The sequence below is a fragment of the Molothrus ater genome, chromosome 3 (genome assembly GCF_012460135.2).
Source record: "Molothrus ater isolate BHLD 08-10-18 breed brown headed cowbird chromosome 3, BPBGC_Mater_1.1, whole genome shotgun sequence".
NCBI classification, from domain to species: domain Eukaryota; kingdom Metazoa; phylum Chordata; class Aves; order Passeriformes; family Icteridae; genus Molothrus; species Molothrus ater.
Window position 1 is genome coordinate 69,492,506 of NC_050480.2, and position 22,812 is coordinate 69,515,317.

Sequence of the window (22,812 nt, forward strand, 5' to 3'; positions counted from 1 at the left end):
AACTATTTTGTTTTTGTGAGTGCTTAATAGAATACTGTCGTGTGTCATTACCAGGAGCTCTAGGCCTTACTACAGGCTTTCCAAATGCTTCCACAGGTTCCTAGCCAAGGTTCTGTTAGAGGTATTCATTACAATGTTGTCTACATCATTAATATTTTCATGTCAAACCTGTTGTTTCCAAGCCCAAAGAGGTTTACAGAATGCTTCTTCCTGAATTTATGACATGTCCTTTCTTCTGAGTTTTGTCCTGGAGTGGTAGGAGTGTGTAGCCCTGTGTTCTTCTGTGACAGTGTTCACAGGAGTTCTTGGATGAGGCAAGAGACAAGAATGTTGACTCCATGTTCAGAAGGCTTGATTTATTATTTTATGATATATATATATTACATTATAACTATACTAAAAAGAAATAGAAGGAAAGGTTTCGTCAGCTAGCTCAGAAGAGAATAGAAAAGAATGATAACAAAGGCAGCTGGCTCAGACAGAGAGTCCGAGCTATCTGGTCTGTGGTTGGCCATTAATTGTAAACATTCAAAATGGCCCAATCACAGACACACCTGATGCATTCCACAGCAGCAGATAACCATTGTTTACATTTTGTTTCTGAGGCCTCAGCTTCTCAGAAGAGAGAAAATCCTAAAAAAAGATTTTCACAAAAAGATGTCTGCAACATTCTTCTCCATCAGAAGTCACTGTGCACATATTTTCTGAAGTCAGCATGGGCCAAGATAATAGCTGCCAGCATTTCACAACAAATAATCTTGTATTTCATCAAAGGCACTTGCAGATATTCTGTGTTATTGTTCAGCAGGCACAGTAATAAAAATTGGTCAAATCAGATGTAGGTACTTTTATCTTTACTAGAATATTTAAAGGAATTTCTAGAGACCATTCTTGAGTAGGCTTGTATGTTAGAGCAAAGAGTTTTTTTCATTTTCATTTCTTCATTTACTTTCAAACCAGAGATTTTTAAAATTTTTTTCATTTTACTGCATGTCTTAACACATGCAATAAAATCAGTGATTTAAGGCTGCCACAACCTCTACAGGTTTTATCATAGCAAGTTTTCAGTCACTGATGAGCACTGTGTATATGTGAGTATCGATCTTGAAGCCCACTGAGGTAGATAGATTCACTTCTAGTGGTGTTGTCTCATGTGCCTTGGAGACTTGAATCTTATGGTTCAGCAGGTGTTGTGCACTGAAATTACAGCTCTGGTTTACTATTGCTGTGTTGTCATATGTAACAAAATTGATACCATGGTGAAATGCTGTTCTCATGGACTGCTGCTACAGCAGATGCCTGCCCTGATGCCTCTGCACCAAGCAAACCACAGTGGGCAGGTGGAGAGTGCCACTGGACAGCAGCTCTGTGTTCTGGAGGGTGCTGCTCCCCTGGACACTCTCTGTCTCTCCTGCTCTGCAGCAGCAAAGCCATGTCACTAAAACGAGCTTTGCTGAGGTATAGCCATCATTTTGACTGAAGCCAGGGAAGGGAATGATCACACTGCCATGCTGAGTGAGAGCCTCCAGCAGGACAGCAGTAATGGCACACTCAGGAGCTGCCCACAGACAGCCCCTGGTATGCATGGAAAGGATGGCATGCCTGGCGTGTCCTTTGGCACCTCTCAGGAGTGGATCCTGGGTGGAGGCATGGCAGGAGGGCAGCATTGGGAACTTGGTGGTGCTTCTGCACCTGTGTTTAATCTGTGTATAAACTGACCTCAGCCTTCAGTGTTGCTCCCAAGGACCATGCTCAGGGTTATATGTTAAAATAGATGACATCTTTGAGATTTTTGCCAAGAATAGTTGAAAAGTTGTTTTCCATATTCCAGCAGGTTTCTAAATACAAGTAGATTGCAGGTATATTTAAAAAACACTCATCTACTTCTGCTTTCTCATGTGTAGAGGTAAAGCTCTACAGGTTTATCTCAGCAATGAAACTGCATTTTCTTGAAACCATGGCCCCTCTGTAAGTGAGAAATGTTGTGGACTCATTTGAGTTCCTTCCACTGCAGAAGATCTTTATCTTTTCTTTCTTAATCATTCTTTTTCTATTTTCTGTTGCCTTACTGAAGTCCTCCACATGTGTGGATTGCAAGGGGAAGTGTGAGATAAGCTAAGCGCAGCTGCATGACATTTACCCTGCCCTGGCCCAGTTACAAATAGCAAAGACTTATTTTGTTTCAGTGACTATTTCTGTCTAAGGAGAGTTGCAAGTACACTGTACCCTTCCTAAGGGGAACCCAGTTAACTCAAAACACTATTAGTGTGGTGGTGTAATAGAGACACTTACATGACAGTGCCTGAAGTTCAGCCTTTATAATGGCTAGTGTGTGGCTTCTGATGAGACCTACAGCAAGTTGTGGCATCTGCTTTAATTTTTTCTATCTAGTTCTCTGAGAAATTTAGTTCCATGTTGTGCTGAGACATATCCCTGCTGCTCTCCTCGCCCTGTTCTGCTGAGGCAGTGTCCCATTCATGTTCTGAACATTTCTTTAGCAAAGACTGGCAAATAGACTTGTTCAGTTGTTGGTCTGTCTTATTATTTCTGTCCTTTGTGCATCTTCCCTCCTTCCCTAATTGTTGCAAATACCTAATTGCAATTTGATTGAAACAAAATTATGAACTGCATTTCCCAGAGGTAAGTCAAATGCTTTAATCTGCTCCACAACTAAATCTCAAATGTCAAACTTATTTTTCTTTTTAGGAATAGGGCAGAGGGATGCTAGTAGTAGTATTTTCATTGCTGGGAATTTCCTAAATTTAGTAAAGCAGAAGGATGTCTTCTCACCTTGTTTTTTTTTTTTCCCTGAGGCAAGAAAACTGTACTTCATATGTTAAATGTCCTTAATGCAGTTGTTTTAAAGCTCTTTAGTACCATAAAATAAACTAACTTAGCACCAAGTTGTTTTGAACTTTGCTGAATGTCTACCTGAATGGTAGACAAAAATATCTCTGCAAAGTTAATCTTTCTTTTCTGAGACCCTAAGTTCATGTTAGTTCATGTTTGCAAAAAAAAAAAAAAAAAAAAAAGTTTCAGTCTTCTTCATTTGGATAACCCAGTAGGAAAGTTCAAAGAATTATTTGACCTCACAAGACCGACCTGGTTTACTCCTGAATACATATAATGTATATAATTATTTGACAGCTCCATTACTACTGTTTTTCCTCTGCACAGCCATGTGCAATCCTACAGCTGTCCCATTTTAGTACATTCTGTTTTATCATGCTTCATTTTTTCTGAATAGGTAAATCATTAGATCTGTGTGAAACCAGGAAAGAAAAAGCAAATATTTAACTTTTTATGGTTATTTGAAGTGACAATACAAACTACGAAGTGTAGGCTTTGACACAGCCTGAAGGTTAAGGCTTGTCACTCATGTTCAAAGTAACAAACAGCTGCTGTGGTTTAAGATACTGCATTAACAGTATTAAGCTCATATGTTGGACTATAACCTGGAGCTGAAAGGGATGATATGATAAACTATTGCAGTTTTCTGCAATATCCCCTCTCAGCCCAAAATTCTGCAAGTGAAGGACATTCTTCCCAGTTCCCATTTGCCTTCCCTTAATCTGGGTCTAATTTGGGAGTAAAAATTTTGCCTTAGTGAGTGCAAAGTTGAAAATTGTCTAGTCTGGCCTTCAGTTGTGATTGTGGTTATCTATTTTTAACAAAAAAAACCCCATTGCTCTGAGTCTCTGTTTCCAACTTTGAGGAGGCTGAAGGTTTCTAAAATGTTTGCTAACTTAGAGAATACTGTCATATCTATAAACCCCCTCTGTTTTAATATTCCAGATCATTTAACAAATACTGAGGGGGGTTACTTTAATATTCCTGTCGATTCACATGACAGGTGTAAGAGATACAAGGAAGCTCAAGGTCAAACAGCAGAATCAAGAGAGGGACTTCAGTGTGTTGGCTCTTGTGCTTAACCTTCCAGAATGCTCTTGTAATCTTAAAGCACGAGGGACTTTGTGGGGAAGTAACTTGGTTGGCTTTTGGGGATTTTTTTCTTGTCATCAGAATATGTAGCTGTGATAAATGTGCATTAGCAAAGCTCATTATAGTGTCAACATGGGGCTATTATCTTAGACAGGACCATTCCCAACATGTTCCACTGATGGCCAGAAGAGCTGTTAGGAATTTTTGATGCAATTTTGTGAAAGTTGTGCATAACTAATATGTAAAACAAGTTTAAAAAATAAAGGCCTCAGTAGCAAGTAGTCATTGTATCAAACAGTGAATTAACAGGTATTTATTTTAGACCACAGTAGGATTTTTAATGAAAATTAGTTTATTTTCTGGAAAAGGATGGGCTAAATGCAGTGAGCTGTGCACTTCTTCGATGTTTGGTCCCTGGCCCTGCTTTGAGGAGGAATGTTTTGGAATACTGCACATGTCCATTAACTGACTGCTATGAGTCTGTACTATAACTAATGGATTTGTTTATTCTTTTACTATAGGAAGTAAATCAAATGTATTTTGAGTTATGTAAACCACCTTTTAGCAGGGCAGCAGAGCCAGAGCTTTCACTTTTTTTAAACAAATGTTTTTGTTGCAAGACTAAAGAAAAGTATAAAATATGGAATTTGAGCAAAGAGCATCTGTGAAAAGAATAGGAAAATGTGTTTGGGGGAAAAAGAGCATAGCTAGAAGAAGGCCAACGTTATTTATTTACTGCTTTTGTTCTTTTAAATACTAAGTTTTTCCAGGGAGATGTAAAAGTAACAGATGTGAAGAGATATTTATCTTTATGATAAGTTTATAAACTTTTCTTTGAAAACCAGGTGTTGTTGTTTTTACAGTGTCATGATAAAAGTAGTCAGTAGCTTGCTTTATTGACCCATTTGCAGACACCCTTGTTCCTCCAAAGGCAGTGAAGACAGGTATTAATAGACCAATAAAACATGCCCTGTCATGTTCAGCAAGCATGAATACATCTGCTGAAAGCTCATGTGAACCATGTGTGAAATGTTTTACAGGGTCTTGCTGCTGGTAGAGTGATTCATGGTTGCACTGGATTTAGTTTCTGCAAAATAGAAGTTCTTGAACTACCTAATTTTAAACTTTGAATATGCAATGTAAAATTATTTCTATGTGTTTCTGTGGATTATTTGCCCAATGAGAACTGAATTAATGTTTGATATAAATGATTCAGACGTTTGGATCATTTTGTGCAGCAGCAGATGGTTAAGAAAGAGCTGCCATGGTATGGAAATAAATGATGGGCTGTGTTACAAACTATAGCTGAAGTTTAAAGTCTCCAACTTCTGCTCCTTCTTGGTTTTGCAAATGGGTTTGTGCACTTTTAAGACATGTTTTTCATTCATATTTCTGTAGTACGTTTTCAGCTGAGCCTCATATAAAAGTCTTCTTTGGTGAGATAAATCAAACTGTGTTATTGTAAGTGTTGCTTTTGTACTGGGGATCCTTGATGATGTCACTGAGATCTGTCCTTCTTGTTGGTTATGATCACATATTTTATTCCCAGTTTAATTTTCTAGAAGTTTTTTGTTTCCTGAGGTGATTGTTTTAAACAGTTTAAGTCATTGAAGTAGTTTAATGAAATAGATTCTCAACTAGACAATTTCTAACAAAGCAGTATCTGACCTTGCCAATAGAAAAATGGGAGCGCCCTCAGCTGTTCTTCATTTCCCATTGGAAGTGATGATCGACAGAGCTGTATTTGGATATCTTCCCTGTGCACTCATGCTGGCATTGTGCAAACTGTCTCTGGAGATGGCTGTTTTCTTCCAGTGATGGTGGGGGTTCAGCTCTCTTCATCCACCACTTCCTGCCTCCCTGTCAGCATCAGGGGGTGCTTGTGATCTGCACCCATTTCTTGGTGACAGAATTTATGAATGAGGTCAGTCCACAGGCATTTGTTAATCAAAGGTCTGACCACTGTGAACTACAACTTCATTTGACTTTAGAGAGGTTTTTATAAGAAAGTCTTAGGAGTCTTCTGGGCCAGCTAATGTCCACTTCTATACCCACTGCTGACAAAACAAAACAAAGCTTACAAAGCAGTGAAAATTTCTCTAGAAGTAGTAAGAGCTGTCGTGATATCAGATTTTACAGCCTTTGCAATCTAGAAGTAGTTTGGGTTTTCCCTCGATGTTTTTAAAATAGTGTTTAGATGTTGTCCTACATACCCTTGTAAGAATGTGGTATGGTTGGCAGACACTTTATGTATAACATGAGAGTTAAGCTTGGGAAAAAATGTCATTGTTGGAAAGTTTTGCTGAAGAAAGGATGTGTCTGCCTCTGTCTTAAGCAGCAAAAGCTTTAGGGGTCTGTGGTCATAAGAAGTTCTTTAATTAAAATCAGCTATATTCATGCATGCAAGTTCATATACTAAAGCACATCCATATGGATATAATACCTTTTTATGACTGGCTTGTTTCTATAGCCCAGAGATTTACAATACTTATATTTTTAAGATTTCAAATATGTGTTCAATTCTTGTGGCTTTTTTGAAGTTAGATGCTCATTTTAGGTGCTTGAAACTTTTACATAATGTTAATGTAGTGGACAGTAACTTTTTCTGCCATCATTTTCAATCCTGTTAATGAAATTGAAACTTGTTTAGGAATATAATTTTGTAACAAATCATAGAATTAATTTTCTTGTATACATTGAGTTGCAATGACTGCTTAAGCTTCTTCAGTTCCTTCAGTTGATATTGCATAATGTTTGCACTTCTCTTGCTGCTCAAAGGTTACAGAAAGCAATCATTTTCAATTTATGGGTCTTCTGAAATATTTTGTTAACTTCAAAATTGTTTCAGGATACCTTTCTTGAGTATTTTTTTCTTATTTGATGTAAAACGAATGATTATAAAAATCACTGCCAATTTTCAGTATCATGCAGCGAATTTTAGTAAGTACTGTTTTTTCACTGAGCAGATTGGTTGTTAAGGAAAAGATTGTGTTTCGTCTTCCAACAGCTCCTGATTTTAAATTTAAAATAAATTGACCTATATCTAAATGGAAAAAAAGAGATTTGATATATGGGAAACTACTTGAATTAAATGCTCATTTTGACATTTTGCCAGTCATGGGAATTTGCACATGCTCTGGGCTGAGTTAAAATATTAAAACAAAAATACAGAAACAGAGGAAAGTTTAGGCTTGACTTTGTAAGTTGTCATATGCATAATAGCAAACATGTGGTTTCACTGTTCTTCACTTTCCTTGTATAACTTAATAGTATGTCTGAAAGCAAAGGCATTTCGATACAGCTCTGTGTTACTTGGCATTGCAGAATTCTCCTACTTTTTCCATTAGTCTCAAATTATCCTCTCCCTTGTAACACAGCACTTCTGGGTGATATCCATAAGGGAGGAAAATTAGAGCTGAACGGATGGATTCTATTTCATTTGTTACTGATTTCATGACAGATAATACTTTGCTAGAAAACTATAGGGTCACACAGAATTACTTCTTGCTCATTTCTAAGTAATTTAATTGACATCACTTTGAGGGAAAAGGTTTGTTGTATATGAGGGGTTTTTATATTACTTTGTTAGAGGATATCTTTTGGCTTAGTGTACATTACAGATTCAGCTGAACTGAGAAATTACAAAATTTGAAACATTTTTATGCTTTAATTTTTTTTCTGTAGCTTCTCATTACTGATTTTATTTTTCTAAGCAAAACAACTGTGATCTTTTCTGGTTTTGGGGTTTTCCCCCCACTTCTTAGAGAGTACCTAAAGGCATGACAGTATGTGAGACAGATTAAAGTAGTGTCTAGCTTTGAAGACATGAGTGAATTAGTAGCATATTAACACCTTATGGGTCAAAGGAATGGCAACTGAATTTGGATTTTGGGAGAAAGTATTTGATTTGTGTTAATTAAAACACTGTAGAAAGTTATACAAATAAATATGTTGGATACTAAAGATTTTGAGACAGGCTGAGCATCTCTGACCTTACAGTCAAGGTGGTAAAGTTCAGTAGAGGCATAACTGACATGCCTCTATCAGCCTCTGAGGAAGTTAATTAATCCACAACACTTCTAAATTGCAACTTTATTTATTTTTTAGTACTTTCAGTTGCTCCTCACCCTTAATATGGAAGCAGAAGAGGTACAAGTCCTCTCTCACAGCCCTTCATTTTTTCAGTGCAGTCTATAAGAATTTTCAACACGTGTTACAATTAGTTTTTTTCCTGACTACAAAGGAAAAATTGTAGGGATTTCTCAAGTTTGTTTGGGATTGTTGGTTCTTGGTAACTGAGAAGGGGCTGAAGTGCAGGTATACTCTGGCGGGGGGGAAGCATTGCTTTTTGGTTTTGTTTTGGAGTTTTGGTTGTGAGGTTTTTTTCTCCCCAGTCCCTCATGAGGGCTATAGCTCACTGTTAATGTTCAGTGTGATGATATAGTAATTAAAAAAAAAAAGATTTATATTGAATCTGTTGACAGCTCCACATATTTTGCATTGCCTTTTTGAGAGGAAAATGGAAAAGGTTTTTGTTTGAAACTGCCAATATATTTATTCTGATACTTTCCTCTATTCATCCCTAAAAGAATTTATTTGGCACCATGGCACCCAAAGTTTGGTTTGTTTTGTTATGTACTACATGGTACTCACCCATGCCACACCATTAACTTCTGTGAACTGACACGTGCAGTTTTGGTGTTTTCATGTTCGCCTTTGTTTCATTTTCAGGAGAACTGCCTCACAGATGACATTGGCATATCTAGGTGGAAGGAGCAGGTTTTCCTCAGGCACAGTGCCTTGCTGGCCAAGAGCTGCCAGGCTGCAATGGAGCTAGCAAAGCACAGCGCTGAGATCCAGGACATGGCATTCCAGTATGGGAAGCATATGTCTATGAGTCATAAGGTACACCTTTCCTTTTGTTCTGGGAACTTAAATACAGAAGAAAAGGCTTCTAAGATGTGTTGCTTGTGAGCTCTGTCGTATACTGCATGACTTGCACTGTAGATTTTAGCCAGCAGGTGAGTGTTGAGAAATTTGACTGCTGTATGGAGTGAGATGTTTGCAGAAACTGTTGGTATGAACAGAGCTTGTGAACTACCAAAATCACACAGCAGCAGCTTAAAACTTTACCTTTTCTGCTCCTTCATTACTCCTAAGCTCACTGTCCCATTAACAGGAGTTGCAGGAGGAAACATGTAATAGAATATGTTGAATTGGAAGAGATCCACAAAGATCATCGAGTCCAGCTCCCAGCCCTGCACAGGACCATCCCCAGGGGTCACCATGTGCCTGAGAGCATTGTCCAAACACTTCTGAACTCTCTCAGGCTTGGTGCTGTGACAACTTCCCTGGGGAGCCTATTCCAGTACCAAACCACTCCCTGGGTGATATTTTCTAATATCCAGCCTAACCCTCCCCTGACACAACTTCAGACCATTCCCTCGGGTCCTGTCACTGGTCACCACAGAGAAGGGATCAGTGTTTGCTGCTCCTCTTCTCCTCACAAGGATGTTGACGACTGCAATGAGGTCTCCTCTCAGTCTCCTCCAGGCTGAACAGACCAAGTGACCTCAGCCACTCATCATACAGCTTCCCCTCAAGGCCCTTCATTGTCTTTGTAGCCTCGTTTGGACATTCTGATAGTTTAATGCCTTTTTTATATTGTGGTGCCCAAAACTGCACACAGGACACAAGATAAGGCCGCCCCAGTGCAGAGCAGAGCAAAGCAGGACAATCCCTTCCCTTGCCCAGCTGGCCCTGCTGAGCCTGATGCCCCCAGGACACCGCTGGCCCTTCTGGCTGCCAGGGCACTGCTGACTCATGTTCCACTTGTCATCAGCCAGGATCTCCAGGACCCTTTCCACAGCACTGCTTCCCAGCCTCTCATTGCCCAATCTGTACATAATGTGTTGAGTCTTGGCTGCCACCATGCAGAGATTTGTGCTGTGAGGCTCAATTGCCCATGCAGCAGCATGGACTGAGCCATATCCCCTCTGAATAACCTGCTGTGGAGGGAAATTCCATAGAGGGCAGCTAGAAGATAAGGAGGGAGGTCACCATATCTGAACAGGACCATCCTACACCTCTACAGCAGTAGGACTACCTGGACAAGGTCTCTGACCTCCACTAGAAGACATTGAGTCTGCAGCTAGAGTTAGTCCACAGGAAAACACAGATCTGCTCTTGCTGTATTGCATCACTTGTGAGGTTAGATGTAGCTTGAGACAGGCAGACAGACCTCCCATCTGCTTCAGCTGAGTTGATTTATGCAGTTTCTAGTTCCTACAGAAGAAGGAAGTGGTTTTATAAAGCACAATTTTACTGCCACAGGAATGCCACTATATGCTATTACTAGGTACAATTCCACCAGTAAATTACTTCAAGTGCAGTTATATCCTTAATATTTTGTATATGCTTTAATATTAATATATTCACCATTGACACATAGTTGTGTATTAAGGATTGCATAATTTTCATAGAAAGCTCCTAGCTATGTAGCATTTGCTTTGTCAGAAGGAAGGTCATACTGTGTCTGCTTCCTCAGGTACTCAAAAGTAGAATGTAGTACTCTGCACAGATTAAAACCTGATCTTCTCCCACCAAAGACTGGATCATTCTCTCCTTTATATTTTTTCTTGCCACTCCACAGTCTCCTACCTGGCTGTGTCCCATGGCTTGCCCGGCTCTGCAAGCTGTCCTTTATCTGTGTCTTTGCAGACTCTCTTGCTTCTCTTTACCACATCTTTCCACCACTGCAAGGCTTTCAACATCTTTCTATCCCTCCCCCAAACTTGAAAAAGTGCAACCAGAGTACAAGTGTCAAAGTAGGAAGTGGTGAGTAGGTGTAGAACCAGGATGTGGACCTCAATTTGAGGAGTGGGTCGATACCTATAGACTGTTCCTGGGAACTGAATGTGTGTGTGTTCTTCTTTTCCAGCTACATTCGGACCTGCAGCCATTTGTTAAAGAAACTTCTAGTGACACCATGGCCTTCAGTTTGAATTCTGCTCCTGCAATCCTTCATCAGGAATTCCGTGGAAGGGAGGCATGGCTTAAACAGATTAGAGAGGTAAAATAAAGCACTGTTTAGAATTTCCTGGTTTTACCATTTGTTTATTTCCTCCTATCTGTACTTTCAATCTGCACAGGAACTTAGAAATTAAAAAGAGGTTTCCCTATGCTCTGCAGTGCTTAATAACTCTCTCATCCACACTTTAGGCGAGGGGAGATGTAGGGACCTGGCTGTCAAGCTCTGTCAGACTTTTGTATATCAGTGTAAAAGGCAGATTCATTTGTGTGGAGCATATGTGCGTTCCTCTGCACTGCTTGTGCAGTCCCGGGTCTTAGTAAAGCTACTTTCACTGGCAGCTTAAAGCAGAGAACTTCAACCATCACTGTGGTTGAAAGGTAGGCACGTATTTCCTTCTGCCAAAATTATGCTGGAGTAGTAATTTTCAATGGAAGGGGAAAGATCTTTGGGGCTTGGCTTTCTGACCATCACAAAATAGATTTGAGATCTAGCTGTCTGATACTCTTGTTCTTAATTCTCTTATTTACCTATTTTTTCCTCTAATTTTTACATGAGGAAGACAATAAGAATAAAATAACTACGTGATAATTGTCATGTACTGCAGCAGGATTCAAGTCCATGAATAGCTCCCTGGATGTTGCTGAAGCACAAATAGATAACTGTAGAAGACAGCAAGAAGGGAAAGGGGGAGGAGGAAGCACCAAAATGGCCAAAATTAAGCATTCTGTTGAGTTCCTGCATCAGTTGGACGTGTTTTGTCTGTCTAAACAACAGTGATGACTGCCGTTTGGAAATTCATGCTTCTTGTTATACAGTTTGTTAGAAAGGCTGCTGCCTTCAATAAGAAGCTGTCTCTGTGCAAGCAAATTCATTCAAGATGTGCTTGCTGATGGCTCCTTTCTCTGCTGGTTTGAAAGCAAGAATCAGGTGCAGGATGTGGAATATAAACCTCTGCCTAGTTCTGTGTTCTAACTTGTCTTCACATACTGCAAGCAAGAGGCATGGTCTCTTCAGCCTCTTCAGATTTTGGGAGGTGTATGCAGAATCTACAGTCCTACAGTGGTATAGAGTGGGGGGATCTTAAAATGCAGCAATCTTATTGTCACTTTGAAATTAGGGACTAGTAGTTCATAAAGCATGATGAGGATTTTTGGAACTCAACAGTCACAACACAAGGCTCATATGTGAGTGGAATGTAAATGGATTTGGGTTATTGCAGTTGGAGAATAATGGCATTTCCACAGCACAGTGTATAAAAGCTTTGAAACAATTTCCCATCTGCAGAATCTAGAGGAGGTTGCAGGACTCCAGGAGTGCCGTCTGTCTGCTTACTAAATTTCCGTACCAAAAATGGGCATTTTGGAAACAATGAAGCAGTTCTGTGTGAAAAGGGTGGGGGTGCCAAGTGACATGCACTATGCAAAAGTATTTGCTATCTACTAGTACTGCTATACTTCATACATTTATTTATTATACACATACTTTATACATGGTATTTACTAAGCTACCACTACTACCAACTACAATATGGAACACCTAGTCCAGGAGCCTTTCTTGACTTGTGCTGGTTTAGAGAGGAAAGTTATCTTTGATTAACTACATGCTCTTTGAGATATCACCCACAGTCACTTTCACTATGTGACATTCAGTGTAGGCCAAGCTCTCAAACCAGGGACTTCCTTATGTTGCCAGTGCTCATAAGGGTGCACTCCTAAGCCACCCTCTCATGCAATGTCATTTGTATGGTTTTAATAGGTAAAGCACACACAGTGCACTCAGGCCCTGTCACAAGCTTAACCAGTTGAGCAAGTCTGATGTAAAAGGTTAAAAAAACATCTGTGTGTCTGAGATGAGGGTCAGAAAAAGTTAGAGAGCCAAAGTACTACTGTGAGGATAAAAAAGGAAAAAAGCAACTGTTGCAGTTGTAGTAAAGAAGGCTTAGGAGACTGTGTGAGGTTGCTGCCTGGAGGAGCACAACAGCCATTGACTTGAATGCTTGACAGGAGCAGATCATGAGAAAATATTTTTGCTGTTGGTAATGAGAATAAGCACAGGAGGAGGCACACTGAGCACACCTTTCCTGCTGTTGCTGCAGCTGAAAAGCATCTTCCTCAAACACCTTGTCAGACTCTCTGCTGCAGTGTGAATCTGCATATAGGCAATCACTTGTTAAGGAACATGTTTCTGGTGTTCTAATATACAATATAACTACTAGATATATTTTGAAGCAGCAGTAAGATCCAATCAGGTGAATAAAAATTGACAAATCAAAGAAGATAGGAATATACAAATAAGGCAGCAGTAACTGGCAGTGGTTTTGCTACTCCCAAATGCTATCAGGCTGTCTTCTTAACATGTATTCCAGAAAAGCTGGCTCCTGAGAAGAATAAAGAGAGAAGCAAAGGGGTTTTGTGGATCAATCCCCTTTATCCTTCAGAAGAATCAGTTCTGTTATCTACTGTTCTCCTTCATGTTCAGTTTGTTTAGTCTCTCATCAGTTCTTTTCTCAATTTTATATTTCCTCCTTTACAAAGATTAATTCATTTTTTAAAGTCTGGGCCAGCTTGGCAACATCTCTTTGAAGCTATGCTTGCCACACAGTATTCCTCTTCAGGGCAGGTCTCAGCTCTTCTCATTCATTATCCCAGTTGGTCTGCTCCTTTGGGCTGATCTCTGAAGTCCCCACAGAGGACATGGAGAGGTAGTGGTCCTAATCTACATCTTTTTAGGAGACACATTGCAGAAGAATTGAGGTTTGGGGTCTTCCCTTGAGGAAGCTAGAGAGAAAGAAACAGATTTTTTTTTTCCTCAATGAATCTGGAAAGAGAAGAGCTGGAGTTAGATGAAGTGATAATGGCACATCCAGATCAGATCTCAGGGAAGGGTTTTCAGGTTGGTTAAGCGCTAATGATCTGGTTCTGTCAGAGCACGAGTGAGAAAGACATCTACATTATTCTGTGACAAAAATCAGAAAGTTGGACAGCATATTTGCTTGCATCTGGGCAAGAAGAAATTTAAAATTTGTTTGTATTTCTTTCTGAATGTATTAGGAGTTACAGGTTGTATTTATCTGTCACTTACTCAAAAGGGGATGCTGATACTTAAATCAAAAGCCCTTCCAGCCTGGTCACAGCTCTGAAAGGGTCCAACAACCCTTTTGGGGGCTCTAGACTATTGCCTCATGCAAGACAGTGTAGATATACAGAGAGTTCTCTTTTTTAAGAAAGTAAATCCTGTTATTGCTGATAGGAAGTAGAGTTTATTACAGAATCTCATGGGAGAGATTAATTAATGCAAACAGCAAGATTTCTTAAGACCAAAACATTTTGGATTCACCAAATGTTTAACTACAAGTCATAATAAAAAAGCCTAAAAATTACACTGAGTATCTGCAGCTCTCATCTGAAACAGAACCATGTTGTGTAAGCTGGTAACACATTTGGTTGTATTTTAGGGTTTTCTGTATCAGATTCCTAAAGAAAGTAAGTAATGTTCAAAGTAGTAGCTCATTTAATTGCATTCTTTATTCTTGCAACTCTGGTTTGTAGTATGTAGTGTCTGATAAAAAATCTCTTTCTTTTTAAGGCACAAGGAACAGGAAACATTGTGGACTATAAGAAGGTTGGTAAATTACATTTATGTCTCATTTTTAATATTTTTAAAATATTTTCAAGAATATTCTTGACAGCTGAGAGAAACTTCCTTATTAAACGAGGTTGTAAGTTGTATGTGGTATATGAAGGGAGGGAGAATGGCTCCTGCAATTTCTTGATTTTAAAAAGCCATTAATAGACAGCTGTACTGTAACTATACATTGTAGCTATTTAATAATAGTAATTTAATAATGTATCTAATAATAGTAATTTAATAATGTAGTTATTGAATAATTATTTTAACTGTCATTTCTCCCATTTGCTTCCCCAAACTCAATTTTCAAACCAGCCTTCTGATGGCTTTTACTGTCTTTTTTTCCTGGAGTCATTTGCAGTTTAGATCCTATCAGTGGTCTCTCTCTATTGGTAGAGTACACTGCTAATTTTTTTTTAATCTCTCCTTAGTTCCATGCCATCTATTAAAAATACACAAATACAATAATTTGGTTTCGTCCAGTCCCCATTACAACTTCTAACTTTACAGCACTGTATTTGCTACTTCTCTATAATAAAAGGAGACCTCAACTAAGGAGTTTTACTGGAAGTAGCTGGGACACCTTGAAACTCTCAAAGGGCTGCAGGAGATGGCTGAAAGGTTCCCCTGGTTAAATATTGCAGCACAGCACATGTGTGATGGAGAGAGATGACACTGTGTCCCAAGCTCACTGAGCATGAGCCTGACTTGTTCTGAGTCTTAAGCAGATCATGAAGTCCAGTCAGTTATCTCCAGCATCAGTGGGAAATAATATATAAATTACTGAGCCACGTGCATGATTGAGAATTGCTTCTTGAAGTAGGGCCTGAAGAGTGTTACAGCTCTGACTGATTGCTGCTCATATGGAAGGCTAACACATAAGTATGGGTCAGATTATTGTAATTATTCTGTATTAACAAAAATTGCTATTTGGATTATTTAAAAGCCTCTCTGCCCTTCCTTCCTTTTAGAATAGCAGAGGGATCTTAACTTACTTTGCCATTTAAAATCATTATGCTTTTAGGTTGCTCTCTGTACCAGTCATATTTATATCAGTTTTCTTTCTTCTAAATCACCACTGAGGGCACCAAATTTATTCTTCAGATGTCTTGGGGACACTCCTGTGAATGTTTAACCTAGGTTACTTTTGCAAGTCCAGAACGAATTTTCTCCTTTTAATTGTTATAATTGTGATCCACAATTGTCATTTCCACAAATCCACACAGTATAATTTCCATACTTTGGAAAAAAAAAGGCAAAGGGGAAAGAAAAACATCTAAATTTGCTGTACTAAATCAAACATGTGTCAGACTCTTCTATATTTTGACTGAAATTATTTCAGATCTTGTATCCTTCACATGAAGTTAAAAAACCTACATTATGCTTAGGCTACTTGGACACTTGGATAAAAGATAAAGAAAGAGAGAAAGCCCTTCAAGTTTTGTATTTTGAGCAATTGACTTCTGCAAGAAAGCACATGATTTTTGCTGGCTTTAGGTAATTATCTCTTGCACAAGCACAGATATTATGAAGTGAATGATATGAAAAATTGTGCATGATTTTTGTGAGTTCAAACAACTTCTAGTTGGTTTTTTTTTTCGAGAGGTCAGTTGCAAAAGCCTAGGCTATCATGTCCCTCTTTTCTATGTTTGTTGGCTTAAAGTGGTCATAATGTTACATCTATGCTAAATGAACTCAACATGCAGCTGTCCCCAGCAGAACAACTTGAGCAGCACATGCACACAGCCAGTTAGAGGGCATGATGTGCTGTACAAATCAGTATTTATTTTTTTGCTTTTTGCTCTGTCGTCTTTCCTCTTCCATCGCCACAGGCAGTGCTTTGCACGTTGCTCAGTCTTTTCTTCTCAGCATCACAGTCCCTTCTTATCTTTCTATTCAGTTGATACAGTTACTTTAATATTCATAATCAAATCTTGGAGCTTGTGTCTCTTTGAGCCTTCAAAATATCTCCTCTTTAGTTTTGTAAAAGCAAAGATCACCAAAACTAGCTGTAAAACTTTTGAAAATTTTGATTATTTTTCTTCTCTTAGCTTTTATTATGAACTTCAGTGTGCCACTTAATTGAGATAAAAATATTATTCCTTTAGTTAAACTCATAATATACGTATACAAAAGTTGTTAGCCTACTTAAGAAAGTTTTACCTTTTAATTTTCAATTAAAATAATGAAAGTAAATTTGAGAAATTGAGATCCACACATTTAACATGCCTTCTTAAAAGGTGAAGGTTTCATTTCAATTTTGAGACTGCTTAAGAATTCTGAATTGTTCTTTTGATGCATGTTATATTAAAATGGAACCCCTGATTTTTTTCACTGACAGAAAAATAGCTGCATCATACTAGCAAGTTTGGTGAGGTCTCTGATACAAATATAATGTGAAAAGCTTTCTATTAATTTGATTAGGTCTGAGACTACCAGGTCAATAAGGTCACTATATTTTGCAAAATTTTTTAGGGATTTTTCATCCCAGGTTTGTTGAATCTTTTTATCAGAAAGATTTTTGATATTGTCTGTGTTCTGAATATATGTTTTCTCACATTAGTATCTGAGGGTTTCACTCTCACTCTGTTTTCTCCTATGCTATCACACTGCATCCAGGCAAATTATTGATCAATCGTTGTGGTGTTTGAAAGTCTCTGAAAGAGATGAAAAAATTGTTTCAGCTGTTTTTGTGGGTTTCTCAGATAACAAAAGGGAAAGTACCAATGTATGTAAGGGACAAATTTCATGTATGTGATTGAAAGAAACAGCAACTTTCCTGTCCTCCTCATTTGTATGTGGCAAAAATCTCAGACTTCTTAAAATCAAGACCCTTTATCTGTGTTACGCATACCTTGTGTGCAAGATAAGCTGTGTAATTCTCAAACAACAAATTGAGATTCTCAATGTAATTGTTTCCATTTCATAATGTTGATTAAAAACTCTCTGCTAAAGCTGAGGCCTTAATGGTGCTTGGCATTATACAGGCTTGTTAAAGGAGTGTAACAAAGGCCCAACTAGTAGCAGAAATGAGTAAGCTAGGAGTAATTCTTGTTTTCTGGCCAAGGCTCTAGAAAAATTATAATACTAAATAAAGAAATAAATCTTGTATTTTGCAGCCAGTGACTGTGCTATGCAATGATTTCTAAATGCAATATTCAGAAAATATAAATTAAGTCAAGTGAGAGAGGATGTAGCAAAACTTTATTTTTTTTCTGTATCCCTGTCCATTTGCTCTGCTGTCTGTTATAGAGGCCTTTCATCCAAACTGGCATGGAAAGTATGGCATAGTCTGGCATGGTATGCTATGACATACTTTCTTGGTTTGTGTATGAAATATTGTGCACTACATCAACACCAGGAGCTGAGTTTGTACAGTGCTGGAAGGCATGAGTCAGGATGGGGCAGATCCAGCTGTTCATACACTGCATGGCACTGAAGTCTTGACTTCCCAGATGGTGGGAAAGAGAAGAAAAATGGAAGAGGGCACATTTGGCTAAAAGGAGGTTTCTCAGCGGTAGCCTACTGCCATGCTGCTAATAAATAACAATAGCACAGTGCCAGCCAGAGGTGCCAGCCAGAGGTGCCAGCCAGAGGTGCAGGCTGCCCTTGCCCACCCCACTGCCGGCTGCCACAGCGAGTGCAGCCATCCTGTGCAGTGCTGGCTGCGGGTCTGCAGCCCCGTGGGGTAAGGGACAGTCATCCCATGGCTTTGCTAACATGCCAGGGAGTCACCGTGGGACTGTAGGCCACAGGCTGCTCACCCTCTTGCTCCTGAAATGCAGCAAAGAGTTAAAAGCAGAGCGTTGTTGTTTGTAGATGCTTATGGACCCTCTTGGTTTTGCATGAAGATTGTCTTGTTTGTTTTGGAGCAACCACTGCCATTAGCTCCTTTTGTTACATATAATAAAAAACACAGCATAGTCAGTCAATGGGGCTTTTTAGATGTGTTAGTAATATTACAAAAGCATCCAAAGCCATTCAGATGAAGCAGTTTTCTTATTTTTTGGAATTAATATCTGAATTATCAAGGTGCACATCCAGTACCAACAATCAGTTGCATCTTTGTTTGTAATCAGTGGGTATTTTCCCACTTCTTTGGGGTATAAATCCAGCATAACTTTTGTTTCATTAAAGCAAATAATATGTTTTAACATAAATATGAAGTTGATTGCTTGTTGTGCTAAGATGACAATTAACAAACACTGTTTGTATTAGGGGGATTTAAGAAAATTATGCTTTTGGGTGAAGAGTCTTCACAACCACCATTGTTGAGATTTAAAAAACAGTGGGTCTTGTTTAGTTCATTGTGAAAGACATAGAAAGGCTTTGGTGTCCCTGCCAAAATAATAAAGAATCTGTACAATCAATCAGTGTCTCGGGATGGCTTGTAATTTTTTTGGCAGAGTATTTTAAGAGCTGTGTAACAGCAGTGTTCCCTGTAAGCAGGCCATCTTTCCTCTCCTGTTGGGGACGACCCTCCCCACATTTGGTCTCATCCTATATATAGTGTGGGTTTCAGTTTGAAGTAAAAAGAATTTTTTTCTGTTTGTCAGATGAATAAAGAAAATAAATTCTACTCTATTAATGGAGGCTTTTGCAGAGTGTTTGGGCCCTTTGAAGATGCATTTCTTTACCTTTTGTACAGAAAAGTTTCTCAGGAAATATTTAATAAATACTGCCCCAGTTTCAGCTGGCATATCATGCTGCATATAGCAAACAAAAGATTTTTTGAAAAATAAATTTATATCCTATGATGCTATGAAGTGATGCAAATAAATGATTGTGCAGGATATTTTTGAGAAGGAAGAGCTCAACCCTATGTCCAGCCACAAGAATGGATGCTGAAACATTCCAAAGTACTTCTTTAGAAAACAAAGAAAAAATTTGACAAAATTGATCTACTGCCTATAAAATATGTTGATACATTTTTAAGGTTAACATTTCAGTGGTCTAAAACACCAGTGCTTATTAAGCATGCTGCTCCCACAAAAGGGAAAACAAATTTAGGAAAGCCAGTGCAGAACACTGCAGGCATTTTGAGCATTATTCTGTCACTCAGCCACAAATCAATTTAGGTTTTGGGGTTTCTTTTTGTTTCAGCAAGTACTGTGCACTTCAGAAATGTAAAATGTTTTAGCTCGCTTCAGGATCAGAGAGAATGTGTGATATTCAAAGATTTCAGTAGATAACAAATTATCTGGTTTAGAATCATCCTTTTAAAACAACAACATTAAAAATCTGAAGTTACTTTTGAGATTTTGCCACTGAAATAATTAATTGGAAATAATTATAATTGGAAATAATTAATCCTAGGTTGGACTAAGGAAAAAAAATATCAGGAATTTCAGTGCTGTCTTTCTCCCTTTGCATATAAAGTCTATTACAGCCAAAATATTCACCACATATTCAGTGAGTCTTCCCACCCCTCCCCACCCTGCTCCCAATTTGTTGCTCCCTACAGGTAGCACTGTGTGAAAACAATCATCTTTCCTTTGGCTCATGAAGCAGAAGTGTCTCAGCAGAGAAGATTTGAAATTAGTTGACTTTGTACTTGAACACCTGCTTAGTTTTTGACTCCTTTAGTTCTTCAGTCTCCAAAATCCAGCAGTTCCTAGCTTTCTGCTCTGACCTCTTGCTGCCCTCAGACCGGCTGTTCTGTCCAACAGCAATCCAGAGCACTTGGTCTGAAAGGCAAATCCTTCACTTCTGTGGTATGGATGAGAAGCCCTCTCTTTGCCCTTTTAAAACAAACAGACTGAGAAACATGGTACTTTGAAGTCTCTTCACAGAATCATACAGTACTGGAAGCTGGAAGGGATCTCTGGGGGATGTCTGGTCCAGCCTCTCACTCAAAGCAGAGCCAGTGTGGGTTTGCTCAGTTAAGTTCTGAGTATCTGCAAGGGCACAGATTGCAAAACAGTGCAGATACATGGTGGAGGAGATCACATCTCATCTGAGCCCCAGCTTGGCTGTGCTATTGCAAGACTATTCTTTAAGCTGAATTTAAATAACCAAAACCCAGTTGGTGATTTTTTCAGAGTCTTGGCACTTCTAGAATGAAGTAAGGCTTTAATGCCAATGGTCTGAACAAAAGCTTAAAAGCAAAAATGCAGTATTCCAGCATATCTAGCAGTTCAACTGGAGAAAAGTGTAGCTAAGCAATCTGTGTTTTGACTTGTGTTCAGTTTTAATTACTGAATATCATTCTGAAGAAGGTTGTGTGGATTAAATTGTTCCTACAAGTGGAAATATGCACAAAATTAAATATGCCATATAAGTAGAGACTAAAAGAACAGATTCTTATATTTAGAAGAAATCAATGAGGCAGTTTAAATAAAGTTTATAAAGTAAAAAATCAAAGCAGTAAATTCTGCTTTTCTGTTCATTTGCTGTAAAAATCAGCTGCTCCTATCCAAATTTAAAAACAATGCATCTATACTTGATACCTTGATTTTTTTTTCTTCTGTTTCCTTAGTTTGTGAAGTTCATTACATAAAATTATTGAAGCTCAAAATCTGAGAGACAGAGTCTGAAAATGTAACTTTAATATAACCAAGAGTACAACTAAAGTCTTAAATTAGGGGGCTTTTGCATATAGCAGAGCTGTTGAAGCCTGGTTTGTTACAGAGTTAGTTCCTGTATTTCTTTAAGAACTTTCCCACTACAAAAAGCCATATTTTTACTTCTTTTTTCCCTTGTACAACCCCTGCTGAGATAGAGCTAGTGTGTAGTCTGGTTAATTCCGACTGCTTTGCCTCTGTGTATGCTTATTTGAGCTGACCAGCTGCTTCTGCAAAGGGAATACAAACCAGGTACGTTTTGAGGCCTATGAATTGTAACGTAGGAGGATCTCTAACTGAAAAGCTGTCCATGTAAGCAGGTATTTTCCATTTTGAGGTTCCTTGAACTTTGCTGGGAAACATTCAATAGCAGATTAGTCTGATTATTGTGTAGTGATTCCTCTGCCTATAGTTTGACATGAGCTTTGGGATTGTATTGGCTTCAAAGCAGTGCGTGTGTCTGAGGGCTTACACAAGACAGGCGTGTAAAGGGATTGTGTCCTTGTGTTAGGATTCTCCCCCTTTCCAGACTCTGCTCTTTCAACTCAGTCATGGTACATATATGTGAGCATATATATGCCTAAGCTAAGCTTCTCTGGCTTTTCACCAATTTGAAGGCATTTTATAGGAGCTGTTTTCTTTCCTGTTTACATCCCAGTATATAATTCCATGAGTATTAGAAGTTATGCTAATCCTTTGTAATAAGCTTTAGCAAATCAGCAGAGTTTACTTCAAGATGTATGGGGTTCTACTGTCCCACAAGGTTGTGCCTCAAAGAAGAGGAAGGGACACCTTTGCACGCTGCTAGAGCACTTCTTCTCACCTATCCTCACCTTTGCTGCAGAGCCCTGGAAATAGGGTGATTCCCACTCATTAGAAGACATGTTGAATTAGCTGTGTGATGCATTTATGCCTCAGGGCAAGTTCCTTTCCAGCACACAGTGCAGGAAGATTCCAACCGAAGAGGAGAATAAAATTTTTATGAACTGGGACTTGAACACTCAAGTGCTGTAATATGCTTTCAGCTAATTTCATCTTTAAATACAGATAATGAATCCACTTTCAGATAAGAAGCATCAATCATTCTGTATGAATGCACGTATGTATAGAAAATGGGTGACTTATGATTTGGTCATATCTAGGATTTTTTTTAAGATATGTATTTTTTATGTATATATACATATCTTTAAAAAAATCCTGGATATGAATATAAATACCTATCCTATTATTTAAACTGGATAGGTAAGGTCATAGTGATGTATTTTTAAATAATTTGGGCACTGAGCTGTGAAAACATTGATGAAAAACATGACTTAGGAAACCCTGTATAGTTTGTTACTGTAGGTACCTGTATCCAAGAAAAGCCTTTTTTTAAAAAAGCTGGTGCAATGGTGTTAGACAGTTGTGAAAGCCATGAAGGGCATGTTAAAGATCATGAAATGCTGTAATCCTTTTGGAAAAATCAAATCCCAAAGATCCATCTGGCCTTTGTTCCCAGGCTCTTGGATGAGGCATCAGGCTGGAGTTGATCTGGGAACACCTGCGTTTTAGAGTAGAAAATATAATAGTGTTTCATGATAGTCTCATTATGTTGTTCAAAAAGAAAATACTAATTAAAAATAAAAAAGCACTTAATAAAAGCTGTTT

General features: G+C 38.5%; 1 protein-coding gene across 2 annotated transcripts in view; it reads left to right on the forward strand.

Moving 5' to 3' along the window:
• The window catches only part of PDSS2 (decaprenyl diphosphate synthase subunit 2), a 126,407-nt gene that overhangs the window by 99,611 nt on the left and 3,984 nt on the right, over nucleotides 1-22,812 (forward strand). The window contains exons 9-11 of one of the 2 annotated variants that reach the window (XM_036379955.2): nucleotides 8,674-8,847; nucleotides 10,883-11,014; nucleotides 14,561-14,596. In XM_036379955.2, the coding sequence (XP_036235848.1) occupies nucleotides 8,674-8,847; nucleotides 10,883-11,014; nucleotides 14,561-14,596 (342 nt within the window). The remainder of the gene's footprint in view (nucleotides 1-8,673; nucleotides 8,848-10,882; nucleotides 11,015-14,560; nucleotides 14,597-22,812) is intronic. The other variant, XM_036379956.2, reaches the window with a different exon arrangement.